The sequence below is a fragment of the Prionailurus viverrinus genome, chromosome A2, assembly GCF_022837055.1.
Source record: "Prionailurus viverrinus isolate Anna chromosome A2, UM_Priviv_1.0, whole genome shotgun sequence".
In the NCBI taxonomy this organism is placed as follows: domain Eukaryota; kingdom Metazoa; phylum Chordata; class Mammalia; order Carnivora; family Felidae; genus Prionailurus; species Prionailurus viverrinus.
Genome location: NC_062562.1, coordinates 126,004,359 through 126,028,261, shown reverse-complemented (window position 1 = coordinate 126,028,261; position 23,903 = coordinate 126,004,359). Strand labels below are relative to the sequence as shown.

Here is a 23,903-nt window from a genome sequence, read left to right as displayed (position 1 = left end):
AGTTATTTTCTATAAGAATCACCTGAGGTGTTTTAATGAATTCATCTATATGTGATAGAGTATTCCAGTACTCACTTTTCAAACAGGAAAGAAACAAAAGAGTTAATACTGGAAAACATAGCCCCTTGCCTCATACCTCTACTTTGCCCTTTCTCCTTCCTTGTCTTTTCTGTCACCTAAGTTTTGGTCCCAGGTTTCACTTGAGAAAGGTTTCACGCTTTCTTCGTGTTCTTGTTTCCTCCCCTCTTTGCAGTTTTTATCCTATTCCGACTCCACTCGCTGACCCCCCTTGCCTCCCTGTGGCACTTCGCAGTAGTCTCTCCTGGTTTTGCTGTGATCAGAGGTGGTGGGGCCCTGGGTTCTCTTAGTTTTTTTTTTTTTTTTTCTTTTTCCTGTTCTATTTGTGTGAAATATTTAGATAGTTTCAGCCAGGTGATGATTCAGTTGTATTTTGCTAAGTCACTACTGAGAGCAGGTTTAGATTGTTGGGAGACTGTCTGCTAGAATTAGAACAAATGGTGAAAGGTCGTCTAACTCCTTCTGCCACTTTTGGCAGGATGACCTTCTAAATATAAATCTTCCTAAATTTAAGGACTTCTAGAGGTGGGTATGCCTTTTTTATTCATGGATCTCACCATTATAATGTTTAGTGTACCTAAGAGGAAAAATACTATTCCTGTGTTTAAAAGTGCATGTGCTTTAGCATTAGGCTGCTTTCCTGAAGACAAAAGTGTATTGTACTCTCTTAATTGAAATATATTCTCTTTGAATAATTGTTTAAGTTACTCAGATTATTTTGGCTTTCTTGATTTCTAGAACCCATGAACAAATTGGGAACTTCCTATTTCTTTGCCCCATTTCACAAATAATACTTAAGATCCTTTTCCCCCAGAAATATGCCTCTTCCCACTCTGGACCACGCTACCCTTTTTCAGGTTGTGTGGCTCGAGTATACTTAGTTGCAGGTATAAGTAATTAGCATACGGTGATGCTGCGTTTTCAACAATGACAAAAAAAATCATTAAGTGAGGTTGCTGTAGTTTGAGATTAATGATAGTTCTTACAGTCAGTGAACTCTGTTTCTAATCAGGAAATGTTAACAGTGTACTCAGTTCTATATTTTACATGTGTGCACAGGCAAGTCCTTATCACTTATATTAAAGCACATGACTCTTGGTACTTGTATCCAGGTACCAATAAAATCTAACCTAAGTACATTTTACAGGAAACTTCTCTTCAGTTCAGTCCAGGACCCACAGTGTGTCAGGTTTCCTTTTAGCTGCTTGACACTGAGGTGTGTCTTAGGTATGAATTAAGTGTATTTATGTATATTTCCTATTTGGGTGTGTATAAAAATAAATGATGCCCACAGTTACAGAATATAGCGTATTTATGCATATTCAACTATAAACACTCATTTGCCTATTTTTATTTGTAGTTATCACTTTGAAACCTGAATCCTATCACCTGTTGTGTTCTTAGATATTCAGAAACTTCTGAAAAGATTTAATTTGGGTTCATGTATTTATTTATGTTTTGATCTGTAGCCGTACTTTTGCCAAGTTGCAAGTGCATTTAGCTCCCTATAGGTAATATACTTTGGGAGTCTATTCATGTCCAGGAGAGAGCGAAGATTTGATAGAGGAGAAGTATTTGGTTGGTCCACTAAAAACTCATTTGTAGTTTATTCTAAGAGTTGATCATATTTAACTTAAGTAAAATTTTATGACTATAAGATACTGTCTAAAATTCTGAAATTATTATATACTTTATATATGTTATTATACTCTATTATATATTATATTGATTCTTAGGTAAATCAGAGATGTAAAATCAGTTGTAGAAATGTATGGTAATTTGTTTTCAATTTTACAAAGTCACTAACCTAATCTACTTTGGATAAAATAGGACTGTTGCTTAAAGTCATCCAATGCTATATGGAACATTGACAATGTGCTGAGTTTTAGATTCTAGAGAGTCTTATTATAAGTGGTTTTTGGTGCTTGAATTTATGTATATAAGTATTAACTGCATGCTGTGTTATTTTCTCCATGAAGGGTATACTGGAAATGAAACCACATTTCCTGAAAATGAATGTATCTGAACTTAGTTTATGGGTAAGAATCAATCTATTTGAATGTGTAAGTTTTTCCTTCTCTAAAATGTATCTTTGATTTTATGTTTTACTTTTAAGGAAATTATCTATTTTTATGTAATGCAAGATATCTAACAGCTTTATGACATAATTAGGGCTCAATTTTAATGGGCCTAATTGCCGTTTTCATGTGGCAAGTTAAAATTAATATTGGATAAGTGAAGAATTCTAGTTTTACTTATTTTATCACCCATGTTTGTTTCTGGGGAGCAGTGTGTGTGTAGAAACTGTTAGTACAAAGGGAATTTAACTGTAATTCCGTATAAATCTCCTATAATTATTATAATGTTGATAACATTGTATGTATATATTTTTATTTTTGGTGATTTTGGAGTAGCATTCTTTAAGCTGCATTGTTTAGCATTTTTTTTCTTGGGTATGGAGCTAGTTATTTCACAGTTGATTAAAGCATTTATATTTTTCTTCCTCCATTATATGCAAGGAATGGCTATCAGAAGCATCAATTTATTTTTGCTTTATTATGTTTTTCTTTTGTAGGTTATCCAAGGATGTTTTTGGTTATTTGGAACTGTCGTACTCAAGTATTTGACATCTAAAATCTTTGGCATTGCAGACGATGTAAGTGCATTGTTGCTTAAACTTGAAATACTTTAAAAGAATCAGACAGGCTAAGAATGAATTACCTGAGTTATTAAAGTACCACTATTTAAGCCAGATTCTAATGTGAAGTCTATTTACTTATTTTTTTTTATCTATTTACTATAATAGAAAGTAAATGTGACTCTGTGTATAGTCTCTATTCTCCAATATCAATTTCTTGACACAATTCTGTTATTTTATCCTTCTGTATCATAAAGATTTTAAAATTTTAAAGCAAGAAAGCTCTAGAGTCCTAAGCTCAAATGTTAAGGTCCACATAGTCATTTTTCTCTGGTTTCTTCATAATTCCCCTTGGTAACACATCAGTATGCCATCTTCAGAGCCTCTGAATCTATAGACTGTATTATAGCCTCATTCCTCCCATCCCAGGTTTCCCAGTCAGTGCTTGTGAAAGGTTTATTTATAATTTATACCTAATTTATACCTACATTATAGGTAATTTATAATTTATACCTAAATTATAGGTAATTTAATCCAAGTGAGCCTTATTGAGAAGAGAAGGGTTTTTCTTGTCTGTTCTGTTTTGGTATCTGGGTAGGATGGAAATCTGCTTTATAACTTTAAGGATTCCTCCTTGCATAATTTTGCTTTGCCTATTTTATTTTGGTGTTTTAGTAAACACATTAATTAAAAAAGAAGCAACACAGCAACCAGCAAAAGTAAACCATGTATTTTTTTCTGTAATTTATTTTAACAGGCTGTCTTTCCTCTATCCATAATAGATTAAAGCTGTAGTTTTGACACTGGGTCTTGTGAAGTCCTGAGACTCCCAAGGAGTCTTCCGTGGGCTCCACCTACTTCCCAATCATCCTGGAAGTCCCCCCGCTCCACCTAGTGCAGTTTAGCTTTAATTTCTTGCACATTGGATAATTATATAGGTTCTCATTAGAACAAGGGAATTTTTTGCTTAAAAAAGATTGAACAGTTGGGTTGTTCAGTGGGTGATCTGCAAGCTGTGGAAAGACTTTTTAAAGTATAAAACTGGCGTCTAAAATTACCTGTTAATTCATTCAATACATGCCTGCTTTGTGCCTGGCAGTGGAATGCATCCTAGAGACACAAAACTGAGTAAGACACGGTCTAGTGTGAGGTGGAAACGATTTCTAGCAACTGTAATACAATGTGAGGAAGGCTGTGTTAAAAAAACAAGTACAGAAAGCTGCAGAAACATAGAGGAGGAGAGGGGAAGGCTCCTGCCTGAAGTCACCTGCGAAGAGGAGAGCTAAAAGGTGATCGAGTCAGTGAGGATGCAGAGAATGAGCAGGAAAGGAAAGAGCCCAAGTCCTGGATGAATGGAATCTGTTTCCTCCCTGGGAGAAGACAAACCAGTTAAGGTATTGATTCAGGTTAAAGTGATGTCGTCATTGCTGTCACAGCCTGATGTTGTAGCAGGACCAAACCACAGTTATTTCCAAATCAGAAGTAATTTAATTGCAACTTTAATATTTCTAGGAATCTGTAACACCGATCAAGGACATCAGCTCATAAATTCTGAATTTTGACATTGGTCAGAGGAAGAGAATGGCAAGGTCCCATAGCTCTCAAGAAGCACTTTCATTCACCCCTTTCTATTAAGATAATTAGACACTCGCCTGTTCTTTAGGAGCCAAGTGAGCCAATTTCTCAGTACATCCTGCTTCTGTCACACTCTTCTTGGTAGAAGCTTGAGCTTGTCTACCAGGGAAGCTCAGTACTCAGTGACACAGTTTTCACTGGGAGCTGGTAACATAGGCACCCTCGGCCTGACACAATTCAAAGTTCCAGACTCCCAGAAGGAATGTAGGTGCTGAGGATAGGCCTGGGTTTGTTCAATTTGGGCACAGTGAGCCACTGTTCATTCTCACTTAGGGTGGAAGGAGCCATCTGAAATCTAAGTTCTCTGATGCCAGCCAAGTGCCAGCTTTGCAAGCAGGGTTTTCAAAGGATAGCAGTCAGGCCTACTATGTTAACTCTCACCTGAACATCAGGTCTGCCCCATCTTTTCCTATCTTCCATGACTTACTGGATCTTCCGTGAATCTGCATACCACTTCCCAGTTGGTCATAGGTTTGTGGAGAGCTTGGGCTCGAGGATCCCTGCCCGTGTGTGCAGCTTTCTAGTCCACCGGGGATGTGAGAACTTCTTCACCTCCTTGCTGGCTTTCTCATTTCCAGAATCTTTTTAAAATTTCTAGGTAGTCTTCCAGTCCGCTGTTCACTGCACAAGTAATGAAATACTAGGCTGGCAAAGCTATGAGCTTTCACCTTTCATTTCCTGCCATTCCATACTTTTATTAATAGTGTCTCTGGGCATAGGCATTTTGCTGTCTGCCCCCAAACAAGACAGAACCCTCCAGTAGCAAAGGTTCTGCTTTTCATGCTCAGCCCCAGCCTCGGGGACTATTGGTCCCACCAAGCGTGGTGCTGATCTGATGGCAGATGGGCCAGCCCAGGCAAGAATGCCGCAGACGCCTTCTACGTCCACTCAGAGTTCATCAGCTCTTGTATGAATGAGTGCTTCTCGGTTTGCTTGCCTTGCGGTCAGTTTCTAGAACCTGATATGGTTGTTTTTGGCAGTTTTGTCCAGTTTTATAGTTGTTATTGGGGAAAAGGATTTGTCAACTTCTCTGCCATAGGAAGTACTCATTTCCATCAATTCTTAATTGTTCATTCAGTCTTGTGTTTCTCGGATAACCTCACTTGCTCACAATGTAGTATTCTTCCTGTATATGGGATTTGGATTTGGTTGTTAATATTTTAAGGATTTTTGTCTATATTTATGAGAGAGATTAGTCTGTGGTTTTATTTTCTTACAATGTTTTTTTTTTCTGGCTTTGGTTTCAAGGTAATGATAGCTTCTCTATTTCAAAGAGAATTTATGTAGAATTGATATTATTTCTTTGCCTACAGTGTATGGTAGAATTTGACAGTGAAGCCTGCAGGGCCTGGACTTTTCTTCATGAGGGGAATTTCTACTACAAATCCACTTTTTTGAGGAAGTTATTGGTGGTTTATGTCTTTAGAGGAATCTTACCCATTTCATATGTGTCATCAAATGGATTGTATTTAAAAAAAAGTTTTTTTATGTTTATTTAATTTTTGAGAGACAGAGAGACAACAGAATGTGAGTGGGGAGAGGGGCAAAGAGAGAGACACAGAATCTGAAGCAGGCCCCAGTCTCTGAGCTGTCTACACAGAGCCTGATGCCGGGCTCGAACCCATGAACCATGTGATCATGACCTGAGCTGAAGTCAGATGCTTAACCGACCGAGCCACCCAGGCGCCCCAGGATTGTATTTTTTAGAAAAATTATTATAGCGTGGGGCACCTGAGTGGCTCAGTCGGTTAAGCATCCGACTTCAGCTCAGGTCATGACCTCACTGTGAGTTTGAGCCCCGCATCAGGCTCTGTGCTGACAGCTCAGAGCCTGGAGCCTGCTTCAGATTCTGTGTGTGTCTCTCTCTCTGTCCCTTTCCCACTCGTGCTCTGTTTCTCTCTCCCTCTCTCTCTCTCAAAAATAATAAATAAATAAGTTTAAAAAATTAAAAATTTATTACAGGATTCAATTAGTGAAAATTCTAATTAATATTTTTGCATGTATGTGAAATGGTTTTACATTCTTTTATTCATTCTTATTTGGATTCAGAGTCAATATTGTATTAGTCTCCTATAAGGAGCTGTTTTTTGAGGGGTTTTTTGGGTGTGCTATTTTTCCTGTTTTCTTTTTTTTTTTTTTTTTTTTTAATTTTTTTTTCAACATTTATTTATTTTTGGGACAGAGAGAGACAGAGCATGAACGGGGGAGGGGCAGAGAGAGAGGGAGACACAGAATGGGAAACAGGCTCCAGGCTCTGAGCCATCAGCCCAGAGCCTGACACGGGGCTCGAACTCACGGACCGCGAGATCGTGACCTGGCTGAAGTCGGACACTTAACCGACTGCGCCACCCAGGTGCCCCTATTTTTCCTGTTTTCTATTTACTGTATTAATATTTTCAAAGTACCACCTTTTTTGAGTCCTCTGGTTTTGTTGAATTTCTCTTTGTCAACAAATTCTGTCATCCTCATTTCTTATTTCTTTGTGCTGTTCTGTAGCTTTTTCTAATGCTCGAGGGAAAGTGCTTGGCTCTTTTGTTTTCAACCTCTCTTTCTGATAAATGCATTTAAAGCTATACATTTCCCTGTAAGTAGTACTTTTTGTGTATCTTACAAATTAACTATTTAGTGATGTTCTTTTTAGCCTGAAGGTTATTAAGTTTTATGCTATTTATGTTAGCTTCTAGCCAAAAGGATTTTTAAAGCCATTTCTAGTTAGCTGTTTTCCAGTTTTATTGCGTTTACGATTAGAAAAAAATAATTTGTATGATATCAGTTCTTTAAAATATATTGTGGTATGGTATGTGAACATTTAAAACATTTTTTGCCATGTTCAAGGGTAACATGTAGTCTCTCTTGTGAAGTTTGTATTCTCCGTGAGCATATTATTATTCAGGTGTTATGTTAACATTTGTTAACCTTCTATTTTAGTGACAAATATTTATTTTAGTGAGAAATATTTCTATTTTAGTGAGAAATATTTAACATTTCCAATGAACACTGTCAGCTTACCTATTTCTTCATCAACTTACCTATTCTTACCTATTTCTTCTTACCTATTTCTACATTCTTTTCAGCTCTTGATACACTTTGAATCTATACTGTTAACTACACATATGTTCATGATACATGTGACCTTGCTTTGCTGTTCATTTTACCAGCATATAAGGTCATTCTGTCTCTTTTCATGTATTTTTTGCTTGAATTCAGTTTTGTGAGATGTTACTATTGCTAACCTAGATTTCTTTGGTCCAGTTTATCTAATATGTCTTGTTCTCCTCTTTTATTTTCAACCTTTCTATGTACTTTTGTGTTAAACATGTCTTTTGTAGACAATAGATATTTGAATTTTCTTCCTAAAACCTAATTTGAGCATCTATCCTTTAATTTGTGAATTTAAGTTCTTTAAATATATGGCACTTACCATTATATTGGGACATTTCTTCCATTGTATTTCAGCTTCCAACTATTTTACATGCTTTTTAGATTTTTCTCCTTTTCATTGGATAGACAGATTTCTTATGCTGTTTAAGGCACTCTATGTTCTTCCTGTTGATTTCTTATTTATTTATTTATTTATTTATTTATTTTTGAGACAGGGAGAGACAGAGCATGAACAGGGGAGGATCAGAGAGAGGGAGACACAGAATCTGAAACAGACTCCAGGCTCTGAGCTGTCAGCACAGAGCCCGACGTGGGGCTTGAACTCACGGACCGTGAGATCGTGACCTGAGCCGAAGTCGGCCGCTTAACCAACTGAGCCACCCAGGCGCCCCCCTGTTGATTTCTTAAACTTCTCAGCATACATTTCCTCCCCAACAAAATAGAGTATTTTGGAATTTTTCAACACATTCCCACAACCCCTTATTTAGTTCCCCTCTCCTCCAATCTTCCCACTTCATGTAGGTATCATTTAGGATTTTAGCTATTGTTTGTTTTACATAATTTCCCCCTTTTTTTTGGTCCTTACTCTTTTAGACAATAATGAATTGAAAATTTAGCCAACATTTTCTCATTTGTTAAATGCAAATAATCCCACTTTCCTCACATGACTTTTTGTGGGAAGCAGATGAGAGGAGGTAAGTAAGAGCACTTGGTAACAGGTAAAGAATTACACAGGTAAAGTGATCGTCATTCAGAAGGTGGATTTTATTCCAAGGCCTGGCCATTTTTTTAAAGTTTATTTATTTATTTTGAGAGAGAGAGAGAGAAAGAGAGCAAAGAGAGAGACAGAATCTCAAGCAGGCTCCAAGCCATCAGCACAGAGCCCCACACGGGCCTTTAACTTACAAACTGTGAGATCATGACCGGAGCTGAAATCAACAGTCTAACCAACCAAGCCACCCAGGCACCCCTTTCAAAGAGTCTTTTCAATCCCCTTTTCAAAAATCAGAATGAATGTTTCCTCCTTTTCTTTCACTCTATTGCACTTTGTTCCTTATGATTGACAGATGTCTGTATGTGTTACCAAGCCCGCCCTCCCTAGAAGGCTCCAGAAAAGGAGAAGGGTAGTGTATTTCATCAGGCTTAGCACACTGAGCAGGGAAAACCTAAGGATGAAAGCTCTGGTATGTTGATGATGGAGGGGGGAAGGCAGGGTGTTGCTGGAGTTACCATTTGCCAGCAAAAGAAGGGAGAACCACGAAGTTGCAGCTCTTTAGCAGAAGCAAGCCTGGCATGGGGACAGCGAGCTCGGCAATGTAGTGAAAGCTATTTTTCAATGCTATTAAGATGAAAATGCACTATTCCACCATATGGCGTAATCTAATGGTACCTCACTTTATTCCTTCCTAGGCTCATATTGGCAACTTACTAACATCAAAATTCTTCAGTTACAAGGATTTTGATACTTTATTGTATACCTGTGCAGCAGAGTTTGACTTTATGGAAAAGGAGGTAAGGTGTGATTTCTAGTTTTCCTTCCCCAGGTTCTGGTCCACTCATTTTTCATAAAGGGCGCTCCTCTTATCTCAGACTCTCCTCTGTGCTGTTACCTCACTTGGAAGGAAAAGGAAAGTGATGGTTTACAGGAAGATGTTCCTACTTACATTAGTACAGCACCCTGAAATGTATGGTCTTTTCTCACTTTGATAATTTGGAAGCAAGCATTCAGACTAGCAATAGTTTTTTGAATGAGTAAACACAGAGGCATTTCAAGATGCCTCTTTTCAGGGACAACATTAATTCAGTGACGCTCCCGAGCTCTTACATTTCCATTCATTTAGTGGTTGTTTGTTGGAATAATCTCATTGCTTTGAAATATCGTTGAGTTTGAGTTTGTTCATTCCAACAGCATTTTTCTTTCTAAAACCGTATTCAGACGTTTAAAAGGAAATCAGACAGTAGTGTGGTGGATTGGGAGATGGAAGTCTGCAGTAGTATTCGATGTTGTTGAACACACGACTCTCATTTTGTTCTCTCTCATAGCTTACTAGTTTCTAGTAGCGTGCTGCAAAAAGATATTGTGAGGACCAAATGAGATACAGAGGACAGTACTTTGATATTTTAATGATATTTTTTATAAAATATTATTTTGCAGTAATCAGTGAGCTGGTTTGGTTCAACAAACACATATATATGTGTCTTTTTTAACACCACCCATGCGGCCCCAATTTGTTACGATAGTTTACTATCTGTGAAACATTTTCCTTCAGAGCTGTGTGTGTGTATATATTACACTGGTCAACGGTACTTTGTTGACACTTTCATTTTCCTCTCGCTCCCCACTGGGTTCCCTCTGTGTCCTGAGTTACACAGACCAGTGGATGATAGTGCCCCACACTGCAAAGTCCTTTCAACCAGACATTCTGAATTGGGCATGTCCTGCAGATGTCCTCTTTACTCCAGTACCTACCAGTCTTCATTCCCAGGTTCTGGCAAGTTTTGACATATAATGGCTAATAAAAACTGTATGAGTGAATGTATTGAGCCCACTGAAAGAAAGGAAGGAAGAGTATCTGCAAGACATTAAAATACGTATTCACAGCAGCTCAAGACTCCTTCAAGCAAGCGGTAAAGGAAACAGAAGGTAAACACCAGAAGGCATTAGGACTTGGTGGAAGTCCTCTGACATTAGTTAGATACACATGCTGCTGTCACCTGAGAGTAAGAACCGTCGGGTAGGTGATAGAAGAAATTGCTTATTGAGGCATAGCCTGGCTTCAGTTAATTTGAAGACAGTAGCAAAGCTGTTTCCAGCCTGCCATTCCTCATCTCCATGGGTATCTTCACAGGGACCGTGCTGTAGAGACAGAGTACTGTGCCAACTTGGAGAGTGCCTCCATTGTTTGATATATCCATACGGTGGGGAAAAGGGAACAGTTTAACATAATGCATTTGAGAGTGATTAATAGATTTGTCTGCATGTAACTTAAGACATCTGACATTAAATATTGCAAAAACCAAAAGGCAAATGACTAAGTGGGATGATTTTTGCCATAAATATGACAAGTGAAACTAGGGATTAAGGTAGTGAGTATAGGAGATTGTCCAAATCAAGAAAAAATTTCAGAGGACTTGGGGTGCCTGGGTGGCTCAGTCGGTTGAGCATCTACCTCTTGATTCCAGCTCAGGTCATGATCTCACGGTTGGTGAGATCGATCCTGCATCAGGCTCTGTGCTGGAGCGTTGAGCACAGAACCTGCTTGGAATTCTCTCTCACCTCTCTCTCTGCCCCTCCACCCGCTCTCAAAATAAATAAATAAACATTTTAAAAAAATTTACCGAGGACTCTTACCCTTCCCCATCACAAAGAATACATCCCCACTCCCACACACCTATGCAGAAATAGGTGAAAGGTGGCAACAGACAACCCATTGGGGAGGAAATGCTGACAACTGATTAAAATGTGAAATTGGTTGTTTCCTTTTTATTTGTTTGTTTGCTTGTTTATTTTGAGGGAGGGGGAGAGGCAACGAGAGAGGGAGAGAGAGGATCCCAAGCAGACTCCACACTGCCAGCACAAAGCCCAATCGATGCAGGGCTCAAACTTATAAATCCTGAGATCATGACCTGAGCCAAGATCAAGAGTCAGACACTTAACTGACTGAGCCGCCCAGGCTTTCCCTAAATTGGTTGTCTTCTCTGCATTTGGCTATTTTCTCTGCATTTTTTAGTTTTTACAATGAGCATATATAACTTTTATGCTTAGACTAAATCCAACAATTCATAGAAGTATTAAAAGAACTTGTAATTCTGAGATTGCACACACATGCTCACCTCTCTCCCTGTGTGGTTGTTTCCCTTGCATTTGTTCTTGTGCATACACTCTGGTGGATCTTTTGGTATTGAGGAAATTGTATGATTTTGTTTCCTTTGTATTAATACTTTCATATATCCACTCCAGTCCCTTCTGTTGGTTTCCTACTCAGAATTATATTGAACTTAGTTTCTTCTTGCCTGGCCACTACTCCCCCCCATTTCTATTGTAATACTGTAATCAATGACGTTATTTTACTTCCCATGTACTCTCCCCTCTGACCCCTGTTTTAAGAGAGCCATTGTATCTGAATTGTCTACACATGTAACCACTCATGCTACTCTGTCACAGTTATATCTGTTACATCCTTGTCATAGTTCTGTAGGTTGGTGTTTGTAACACTGTGTGTTCTGGCATTGAAGCCTCTCCTGCCATTTCTCTATTGTGTGAAGCTTGCTCTCCAATGGATTCCTCAGGAAGGGCCATAGGAACAGTAATCCCTGAGTTTTTACGTGGTCGAATATTTTATCAGTGGCTTATATAAGTGAAATTCTGGCTAGATTCAAAATCTTTGGCTCATGTATTTTTCCTTGAGTGTCTTTTTAAAAATACTTATTTATTTTGAGAAAGAGAGAGAGAGAGAGAGAGATACCCAAACAGGCTCCATGCTGTCAGTGGGGAGCCTGACTTGGGGTCTGAATTCATGAACTGTGAGATCATGACCTGACCCAAAATGAAGAGTCAGACGCTTAACTGACTGAACCACCCAAGCACCCCTAAAAAATACTTTTAAAACAAAGTTTTTGAATGTATTTTTAAAATTGTTTGAATTCTTTATTAAATTGTTACTTTTAACACAGTTTTGACACATTGCCTTTTTAAGGTAAACACCTGTATTTCACACCTTTTCTTATATTTATTGTTAGTTGTTGATAGCAAATGTCTAAATTTTAAATGATAAAATAGTTTTGGTTATATGATTTTTGCCTAGACATAGGTCAGGACAAAAACATAATGCAAAATTTACAAATTAGAAATATGTATATTTTAAAATATTAAGTACTATGCAAATGCTTGTAAATAGTAAAATAAAACCATAAAAAATCTTTTAATGGGACTTCTAACTGAAGTATGCATTTTGGGTTAATAAATTATCAAAATTACTTTCTAATACAGAATAACAAATGAGAAAATTGGACTAATGAGAGGGAAAATCAGAAGATACTACTTTGTAAAATTAAAATGTATCAGTGTTTTTAATATGATTAAAGCTAGATTTCTCTTGATAAACATATTTGGGAAAATGTACATTATTTAACTCAATAATATAGTATTATTTTTGTGAAGGTAAATGTTGGTGGTAAGCAAATCAATTGCAATTTAGAAATTTCAAGCCCAGAATTGTTTAAAAGTGTGACTTCAAAAGATTGTAATATATATAGGATTGCAGTGTGTAAGACTTTGGTATTAAATGTTTCTGTAGCTTTTTCTCTGTTATTAAGAAAATGCAAAAATGTTTTTATTTTTCTTGTAAACATTGGTCATTACTCTGTGTGTGTGTGTGTGTGTGTGTGTGTGTGTGTGTGTGTGTCTTAGTGTGTCTTAGTGTGTCTTAGGATCATGGTTACGATTTTTATCCCCCACCAAATGTACAGGAAATGCTCATGCTGTTTAAAGTTAGAGTCCTGCTGACCTTAGGCAAATGTTAAGTTGAGCTCTGTAGTTGGAAACGCTGTGTACAAAAAGTGAACAGTAATCTTCCTAGTCACATTTTATACTTACTAGTGTTCGTGTTTTCTACTCAGCATTTTAGGGATGTTTGTTTCTATGGAAATGCATCTTCATTTTTACGATGGGAGTCAATGGGTATATATTGGACTGATGCTCATGTTTCTCTACTTATACTTTTTGAAATGAAATTTTGTCTGAAGATATTTTCCTCTAACAAAACATCTCTTTGAATTGCAGACTCCTCTGAGGTATACAAAGACACTGTTGCTTCCAGTTGTTCTGGTTGTGTTTATTGCAATCGTTAGAAAGGTATGTTGATTTGATTACTTAAGAGCTCTTTTTTATAATAAAACACTTTGTTGTTTCTATCCTAGTAGTTAAGTAAACTAGGTTACACGTTAATATGACACAATACATCATATGGATTTGTTGAAACGTTTTCTGTATTTTCTTAATTACAGCCCTTGATGAACATTATAAACCTTAAAAATATTCTATCTGCCAGCATAAAATAGACATAGGAAAAGGATGGCTAGAGTTTTGATGGTCATGCATTTTGAAAGACATGATCAAAGAGACCATATTGACCCAGATACAGTTATTTTTGTCTTTGTAAATTACTACTGACTGACTTTTAACTCTATGTAATATTTTCTAAAATATTTAATGTATGCCTTTCTAAGTCATTTGTGCAGTTCTCACTAACTCCTGGATTGAGTTTATTATTATTGATCAAAAGGAAAAAATAGAATACTAACAGTGTATTACCAACATCGATAAAATTGTTAGACTTCCAACTTGGCTTTGATAGTGAAATTCTAAGCCCAGATTTAAATCAGGTCAGGGAAGTTCCAATCTTTAGCAAAGAGCAGGTGTGATATTCTCTTTTTTCTTGTAAGAGTTGGTGATTTCTGTAATTGCAAGTGTTTTAAGAGAATAAATAAAGATTAATCTATTATCAAAAAACAGATGATAGATCCTAAAAGTTTTCTGATTTGTAGTTAGTGATTTCTGGGTTAACAGAATGTCGTGTATTTGTAGAATATTCTGTACTATGGTTATTGTTCACATTATATATTTGTACTCTCCCCAGCCATAGCACGTGTGTTATTTCACCTGCTTATTTGACAGCTCTGTACGGTACACAGATATTGCCCCCATTTTGACAGATGCAGAATTAGAAGATCATAGAAGTTGTTACCAGCCTCACATCATGTCCATTAAAAAGCAAGGAAGGAATAAGAATCAGACTCTGCACCTTTCCCTCCTTCTTGGGTGTAGTGTAGCATTCAACTTTGTAGTTGCACCAGCTTTTCAAATCTAATGAGTTTGTGGTCAGTTTCTGCTATATGCCAGGCTCTGTGCTTCCTTTGCACTTTTGCATACTTTGTGTAGGTGTGCACCTAGTAGGTAAATCAGAAAGTACCAATGTTGGCAATCCAGAATCCATTAAAAAGGCAGCAACCTGGATGACTAGAGATGACAAAAGCAATTACATCAGGTTAAAAAAGCTGAGATGTTTGATTTAAAGAAGAAGGATTCATTTGGACAAAAGATAATTATTTTCAAATATTTAAAGCCTACCCCTTGGAAATACGATTACACTCATTCTGGCTCCTTAGAATTATGGCCAATTCTACGAGGTTGGACTTTGGACCAGAATTGATCTGGACTGACAAAGTGTTGTAGATTCAAGCAGCAGTTGGGTGGTTCTTCCAAGGGCTAGATTAAAACGTGTGAGCAGTGTCCAAGAGGGCATCCATACTGGGGATAGGATTTCAGATTAGATGACCTTACCTGGCTGCTAACTGTGCAAACCCAGTGTTTAGTTAGTTGTGCTTATCAGTCTCTGAGGCAGTTGTCTGGGTATATGGGGTATATGTGCATTCAGTGCAGTCACTGAATGTGGACTGGAAGCCAGAAGGTCAGGTTTCACGACCTATTAATGCTTCCTAGTTGTTGTCCACCTTCCAGGAGATCATCTAATCCATCTGAGCCCATTGCTCATGTACGAAATGAAGATAAGAAAATCTGTTTGAACAGTGTTGTTGGGTATTAGATATATGATCAAGTACTGTACAAATGTAAGATTAGGTTGTTGTAGTTATTATTTCCCGACTCATCTCTTATCCCTATACTTATATTTTTAAGTAGAGTTTGAAAATTTAGAAGATACTTTAGTTACAATTTTGTTTTTCCCAAAACAACTCTTCTTAAGTGTTAAAAAATCTATTTGCAGATTATTAGTGACATGTGGGGTGTCTTAACTAAACAACAGACACAAATGAGGTAAGTATGCTATTAATCATTTTGTTACATTATCTATTAAATAGATATCTACAAGGTATTAATTTTATAATTCATGTGGTGTGGTACACTCAACATTTGATCATGGATGTTTTCGATTGTTGTCATTCCCCTTCTTTGCTTTTCTCATGATCCCCTATCCATGCAGAGCTCAGTAAATTACTTATTCATACCTCAGATTCCATCCATACAATCTGATATTAGGCCTACACATAATCTGTACTTGAAGGACACAGCTTTGTGCTTCAGTTTATCAGGGAAAATAAATGATTCTGTTGTTGGTTTTAGGACCAATGGACTGGACTGCCTTTTGAGAGAAGAGCAGGGAAATAGAAAACTGATTCCATACTTTACTTTTTACACAAAATAAATTCCAGATTGAGCAGAGATTTAAATGTAGGAAAAAACCCAAAACCCCAATATTAAGCAAGAGATTATTTTAGGACTCTTAGGATGAGAGAGGCCTTGTTAAGTATGACATAAAACCTGTACGCTAAAAGGAAAGACTGAAAAGGCTGACTAGATAAATATTTTGGTTTGATGAGATACTTGTAAGCATTGTTCAGAGAAAAAGACAAATTGGGTACAATAGTCACAATATATGACAAAGGACAAATGACTCATGTATAAAGGACTTCTATGAATTAACAGGAAAAATGCTAAAACCCTATTGGAAAATGAGTGAAGTACACAAAAGAGGCAATTGAGAGAAAAATAAATTGTCACTTTCCCTTTTCCCACCACACTCATGTCCCCTGGACCTCCTTGCTGCTCTGTAACCATGGCCCGTTGCTTCCTGCCCGGCAGTTTTGCACTGTTTGTACCCTAAGGCTGTAATTGTGCCTCTGCTCCCCACAGTTTGGCTCTGCATGTGGCCAATTCCTTTAATTCTTGTTTAAATGTTACCTCCTTCAAGAAGCCTTTCCTGACCATCACTTCCCTGTAGATTCCTTGTCTCCTGGCTTGTTATTCTTCATCATCATATGCCCTTATCTTCCTCTCTCCGAATTTATCACCATTTATACTTGAACATCTCCTATGGCACTGCCATTCTCCCCCACATCTCTCTTCTCTGATCACGGTGTCTTTGTACTTAGCCCATTAAGGACTACTTCCTACTATAGGGTTATGCACTATCTTTCTCTTTGCCTCAAGTGCTCTTCCTGAGCGTTGCTCAACCTCAAACTCTCTGCTTCTTCAGGCCTTGCTCAAATGTCACTCAGTGACCCCATTGATTGCTATACGCCTTCCCCATCACCCCCTGCATCTTTTGCCCTGTTTTCACTCTCTCCGCGGTACTTCTCAGTGTTTGACAAATGTTTACTTACTTGCATTTTGTTTCTCCCTTTACTGTATGTAAGTTCTATGAGGGCAAAGATTTTTTTCCCCATCTTATCTACTGCTGTGTCTCCAGTGTCATCGGTGCTCAGTGGGATTGAGGATGGATAGGTTTGTACCTTGTAGTCCTGAGGGGTTCATTTTAGTACGGAGAGACAGATGATAATAAGAAACCAATAAATGAACATCTTTGAGGAGACAAAGCAGGGAAATGGAGTAGGAGTGATTATGGAGAGGGGTGGCACGAGACCAGAGGGAGATGCAGGGACCTCTAAGCGTACATCTTTTCTCAGGAAAATTAAAGCTGTCAAGTAGAACTAAAGAGGGAATTTTGTGGCTATTTGTATATTCCAGAACCACTGATGAAAAAATCTTTTATGTGTTTTCCTAAATTATCTCTATAGCAGCCCCAGCTTGGGGGGGGAGCTCAGGTACCCCTGGGGATGAGAAGCAGGGGAACAGAACTATGAAGTCTTCAGGGTTCCCTTCACTTCCCTCCCTGCTTTGGCAGGACATCACAGGGAGGGACCTGCTACACCACAGTGTCCCTTTTGTTGGCCCAGGAATTGTCCCTGTAGTCAAATGTGCAAGGTATGCTCCAAGGTCAATTTTTTTTTTAATTTTTTTTAATGTTTATTTATTTTTGACGGAGACAGAATGCGAGTGGGTTAGGGGCAGAGAGAGAGGGAGACACAGAATCTGAAACAGGCTCCAGGCTCTGAGCTGTCAGCACAGAGCCCGACGCGGGGCTCGAACTCACAAGCTGTGAGATCATGACCTGAGCCGAAGTCGGACACTCAACCGACTGAGCCACCCAGGTGCCCCCAAGGTCAATTTTTTAAAAATAAACTGTCTTTTAAAAGATTATGGCACCAGTTTGGGTTCATAACTTTGTAATTTTTGTTTACATATATATGTCCTTGGAATATTACAGAAATTGTAAAACTTGTATTTGTAAGATAAAAATGCAAATAATTGAAGTGCTTCAACAATGATTCAATAGTAATATTTCTTATTCCATTTCAGAAAACACCAGTTTGATCATGGAGAGGTAAAGACTTAATATTACTAAAACATACTTTATTTCAATGTGTGTGTGTGTGTATGTATGTATGTGTATATATATATGTGTATATATATGTATATGTGTGTGTGTATATACATACACATATATGTATATATACATATATATATATACATATATGTGTGTGTGTGTGTGTATGTATGTGTGTATATATATGTGTATATATATGTATATATAGACTTTTCTTTTAGTTCCAGTTTCTAAGTATTGGTATTTGTCACTAATCATCTTCAAAATAGGCCTGTATGTGTTTTTATGAGACTGTTACAAACATGACCATTCATTTGTTAAAACCGTTAAGTAGAAAGCCCATTTGGTCTGCTCTGATCATCCTCAGAAGATCCAGTTTATTGCTAAATGCATGTGGAGTGTCTTTTGCTTGACTGGAGATGGTTTTCCTCTCTACTCACCTTGCCCTGAGGCTTTGGAGGTGTGACTGGTTGCTCCTGCCATCTCCTGGTGGTTTCACTTGTTTATCTTTTTTTCTTTCTTGTTTTGTTTTGTTTTTACTTGAGATCTAATTGACATGTAACCTGATATTGATTTCAGGTGTATGGCATAAGTAATCAGATTTGTAGACATTGTGAGATGATCACCACAATAAGTCTAGCTAACATCCATCACCATACGTAGTTACAAAATAATTTTTTTTCCCCTGGGATGACCTTTAAGATCTACTCTCTTAGCAACAGCATGGTGACTATAGCTAATAATACTGTATTGCATATTTCTGCCTGGTTTTGATGGCTCTTCCAAGGCAGACTCTGGGATCTTAAATAGTACTTACTTTTGTTTACCGCTTTCCTGTGTTAATCTGATGGTATCATCAAGGTAGATTCAGAGATGTGGGCTTTGGTAACTATGGACTTAACCCTGAGCAGAATTCTAGAACAACTTGCTTTAGTGACTTTATCATTTTAGGCTTTTAATAAAATGGAGAGGTTTGAAAGTGAACTTGTAGACTCGTTTATTTCAGAAGTCAAAGTATTGTTGCGAAGCAAAAGTACTCTTCTGGATATTCATCTATTTAACAATATATTAAACTGTAGGAGTAAAAAATATTTTCTCTTTCTTTCAGCTAGTTTATCATGCATTGCAACTGTTAGCATATACAGCCCTCGGTATTTTAATTATGAGACTAAAACTCTTCTTGACCCCACACATGTGCGTTATGGCTTCTTTGATCTGTTCAAGACAGGTAAGATCATTATGTTGGTGTTGTAGTTGCTATGATCACTTTACCCCAGCCTATGTCATTGAATGGCCCTGAAATAATGTTGAATAACTCAAAATTCTTTAAATTGTCATAAAGTTCTTCATGGATTTATATTAGTTGTTTATAAAGGGTAAGGGCCAAAACAGGTCATTTATCCTTCTAACTTCTAAGACATTCCTTGGCATACAACAGACGCCCAAATAGTACAGGCTGAATTCATGAATGATCCCTACAGATGTTGATAGAAAGCAGAGCGTCATTGTAGAAATATTTTTTTGTTGTTTTGACATTCCTATCACACAGAATTCTAGCCAGTGATTTCAAGTTACAGTTGCTTTCAAATAGATGTTCTTTTTCAGTATCAAGCTTAAAAAAATATTTTTCTCATTTGAGTATACATTTGTATGCACATCCCTGCCTTTTTAAAATTTAGTGTAAGCCATTTTGGTTATTTGCTGCTTATTTTCCCTGGATAACTGTGTCCTTGCTCTGTATTCACAGATTGATGCTTCTGCATCGTGTCACCTTTTCATCAACCAATTAGCCAAGGTCCAGCAGCAGTACCTCTTTTAAATTTAACAAATATTTACTAAGCATCTATACCATACTCTAAGGATGAGGGTAGAATGGTAGATAGAAAAATCAAGAAGAAATAATATATATCTGCCCTCAAGAGGCTTGAAATCTAACTCTAAAGACATATAGAGAAATTAAGGAGAGAATAATAGGGGTAAAGTGTTATTATTGAGTGTGGACTCTTAGAATGGAAAAATCAGCTAGCCTCAAGTTTCCCAATCAGTATGTTGGTGTTGTGTTAAAGAGGGACAGCTTTCTAGAGACCTACCTGTCTTGGTATGAAGCTGCTGTTCCTGATTCCTCTGGGCTGGGACAGGAAAGGAGGCTGGCAGGAAGCCCGCACCATGACTGAAGATAGCATGGCCCTGGGATGGCTTCACAGGTGTGGGACCTTTGCAAACGCACGAGGGCCCACACTCAGAAGGACCCTACATCTAGTTGGATGCTCTTCTGTTGGTCTTTGGAACTTCTTAATACTTTTTAAACGAGAGACCCTACCTTTTCTTTTTGCATTGGGCCTGACAAATTATGTAGGTGGTCCTGGCCTTACCTGAAGCTAGAATTAGCACAAATTGAGAGAATAACTTCTTAAATTATGTCCCACCTATGTAAGGCTTATGGTAAAATTCTTTTAATCCCCCTGGTCATTGTTGCTGGAACTTTTTCGTAGGATAATTAATCATTTATCTGTGACTCTACCAGAGACTGTGTTCTTCTCTGGGAAGAACTTATGTTTATTTGATACAGGCTGCTTTGTACTAATTATCAACATATTCTTAATTTGGTTTCAGCTATTTGGATGGCTCTTTTGCAAAGTACATCCTGGTGCTGTTGTTTTTGCTGTCTTAGCAGCAATGTCAATACAGGGTTCAGCAAATCTACAAACCCAATGGAATATTGTAGGGGAATTCAGCAATTTGCCACAAGAAGAACTTATAGAATGGATCAAATACAGTACTAAACCAGGTAAGTTTCCCTCACGGTTTCATATGCCCCTGCAAAATCTTAAACCCAACTTACTTCCAGTGGCCTTACTCTAAGTAGTGTTGCTTCTAGATTATTCAGAAAAAGAGAGATGTCAATTTTACTTAAATGGTTTGCCAAAGAAATGTTATATATATTTTCTTAGTAATCTGTTTTGCTATTTTCCTTAAATGCCAATGTTTTTTCAAAATTTATCCAAGATTTTACATTGCGAGATTTAAAATAATTTTTGTTGTGCTTATTTTCCTAATGAGTTTTTAATCTTAGTCCTGCACATTCCTCCTTGAAATGAACTCATGGAGTATGGCATTTTATTCAAGGGAGATTTTGTTGTCTGAGTATCAAATGACTGAATTTTAAATCATTTTCCAGGATCCCTTGGTGCTATAAAACTTTCCTAGCCAATTTGATACTTCTTTCCCAGGGGCAGGAAAGATTTCTAAGACATTACAAAAACAAACAAACAAAGAAAACCCCAGAAATCCTCAGTGATGAAATGAGGAGGCTCTAACTTCCCAAGAAAATTGTTTATCCAGGCCAGGTTGCTGATAGCCATTTTTCCAACTTCAGTCTGGTTCTTCCATTGAATCTTTAAGTTGTGAACCTCTCTGGGCCTCCGTTTTTTCACCTGGGAAGTGATTGAGTTGACCCAGAAGGAGACCCTTGTGACACTCACTGAGTCTCCTGAGACCTTCTTTCCTGCTTTGCAGACGCGGTGTTTGCGGGTGCCATGCCCACAATGGCGAGTGTTAAACTCTCTGCACTTCGGCCCATTGTGAATCATCCACATTATGAAGATGCAGGTTTAAGGTTAGTACACAGTTCTCATGTTGCCGAAAACAAATTTCCCACACAAATAGCGAGCGAGGGAACCAGCAAAATAACGAGGCTGTGGTGAATGGGGATTTATAGAGTTAGGGGAGAAAACAAGGCTGAAATAAGAGGGCTGAGTTCGATGCAAACTGGTAAGGCTCCACAGGGCAATAAATCTACAACCTTTTCTGCCTTTTGTACGAGGCAGCAAAATGAAATCATAGTGTGTCCTTTTTCTCCAGGTGAGCAGGGCTGCAAGCCACCTAGGTTCTTGTTAGTCATCACCGTCCTCATGCTCCCCAGAAGATTCATTAGCCTCTAGCTTTTATTAAGGTGCCCTTTTGGCTATTTTTTCTTGAATTCTCAAGAGTCAGTTGAAACGGAATCTCATTCAAAGAAGATTTTATTCTGATTTTCACCTATGTAGCCTACTAGAATGATCTTGGTTTTTGTTTTTTACTACTTTTCATAAGTTAGAGTATTGTGTTCTCTTTTTAAAAGGACATGGATTTAATTTTCATACAGTTTCTGGGGCTAGGTCAAGCTATCCCTGTCACTGGGTGACTCCTCTTAATGTATTCTTTGTGTAACGGTGAGACATACATTTTATAAATAAAAAAAACTTTTTCATTAAAAAACCAATTTCCGCAAGCTTATTTCCAGAGCAGTTGTGTGGAATCGGTTTAGGTGGTTTTTTTTTTGTTTTTTTTGTTTTTTTTTTTTGTATTTTAATCTAGGACCAAAATGGAGAGCCATTTATGCCAGTTATTGTTGCTGTCGAAACAGCTCTAGTGTGTTGCAGCTCTAGTGTGGTGGCCGTGTATGTGTGGCCCACCCTGCCCACACACAGCACGCCTCACTCTAATGTATGATAGAGTTATGGAGAATACGAAACAAAAACAAATGAGCCAATGAACAAAGAGGCTAAGTTTGGAAAGGAAGGGGTTCATCAAAGTGCATCTCTTTTCCCAGGACTCTTGTGCTGCTTCTAAATGTCCTTTTGACCTCCCTGGGGCCCCTGAGCAGCAACTCTGAGAAGAAAGTTTTCTTGACCTGACTCTTCTGTAGACTCTTCCTTCCTGTTCCGTTCAGTGCTTTCTTCCAAGTGCGTTGACTGCATCCTTTTAATCTTGAAACTCTTTTGCCCAATTATCTTTCTTTAAAGAGCCAGAACGAAAATAGTTTACTCAATGTATAGTCGAAAAGCAGCTGAAGAAGTGAAGCGAGAATTGATAAAGTTACAAGTGAATTATTACATTCTAGAGGAGTCCTGGTGTATAAGAAGATCCAAGTGAGTATTCAACACAGTTAATATTTTATATGCATAAGACATGAAAAATTAATTCAGTCTTATGGCAAGTGCTTTACTAGTCGTATGTGTGAGATATATATAACATTTAGCAAAGTATAAGTGGAAAGAACTTTTTAGATCATTTTTTGAATTGCAATTTTTTCTTTTCTGGTCATTACGAATATGTTTCTTTTATAATGATTTGCATGTGTATCCAACCATAAAGGTATTATATTGGTACTGATTGATAATTTCCCAAATTGCTCATATTTGCCCGTGATGTTTTTAAAAACTTTTATTTAAAGTTGGATGTATTCTCTTTTAAAAAGACTTGCAGAGTCTGAAACCAAATAATGGAGAGTCTCATTGTAATGAAGTCAGACAGACAGCTGAGAGTCAGAGCCTCCTTTGTGCACACCACGTCTCTGCACATCACGCCGTGCCCCGTGAGAGACGGGCCCCCTCCCGGCGTCCCCTTACAGTGACACTTCTTTCTTGCTGTTTCACATCTTATTTGAGTGGGAAAACAATTAACTTTACCGTGACCCACATTTTCCTGGCTTTATAGTTTTTAAAACTATTTCCACAGAGAAATTCACTAAGCAGAGTATAGCAGAGGTTAGTAAGATCATAAAAGCAAATATGACTTGTAAAGGTGACTGTTTAGAGATGTTGTACCTTGGTGACTACACACAGACGACTGTAGCTTCTTGCTGTTAAAATACCAAAGCGCTGGATCCATGAGGAGCACAGACATGAGCAGTTTCATTAGAAAATAAGAGTATTTTATGGAGAACTATTAATGTTAAAATTCTCACTACTCTTTAAACAGAAGCCTTCAGGAGGCTGCTGTATTTGTGGCTTGATCATACTTATTCGCCATGTATCTCAGTGATACAAAAGGGTGTTAAGACAAAATAATTAAATATTGACTCAGGAGTGAAAATAGTTCTGTGACATAGCCCACAAGGAAACTCAAACAACTGTTGATTACTGAATGATTTTCCAATGAATATG

General features: G+C 37.7%; 1 protein-coding gene across 3 annotated transcripts in view; it reads left to right on the top strand.

Moving 5' to 3' along the window:
• DPY19L1 (dpy-19 like C-mannosyltransferase 1) overlaps positions 1-23,903 on the top strand; it is a 97,895-nt gene that overhangs the window by 65,997 nt on the left and 7,995 nt on the right. For all 3 annotated transcript variants that reach the window (XM_047849285.1, XM_047849284.1, XM_047849283.1), the window contains exons 12-21: positions 2,058-2,117; positions 2,654-2,734; positions 9,143-9,244; positions 13,515-13,586; positions 15,517-15,566; positions 17,949-17,973; positions 19,085-19,204; positions 20,590-20,764; positions 21,493-21,592; positions 22,761-22,886. In XM_047849285.1, coding sequence (XP_047705241.1) covers positions 2,058-2,117; positions 2,654-2,734; positions 9,143-9,244; positions 13,515-13,586; positions 15,517-15,566; positions 17,949-17,973; positions 19,085-19,204; positions 20,590-20,764; positions 21,493-21,592; positions 22,761-22,886 — 911 coding nt within the window. The remainder of the gene's footprint in view (positions 1-2,057; positions 2,118-2,653; positions 2,735-9,142; positions 9,245-13,514; positions 13,587-15,516; positions 15,567-17,948; positions 17,974-19,084; positions 19,205-20,589; positions 20,765-21,492; positions 21,593-22,760; positions 22,887-23,903) is intronic.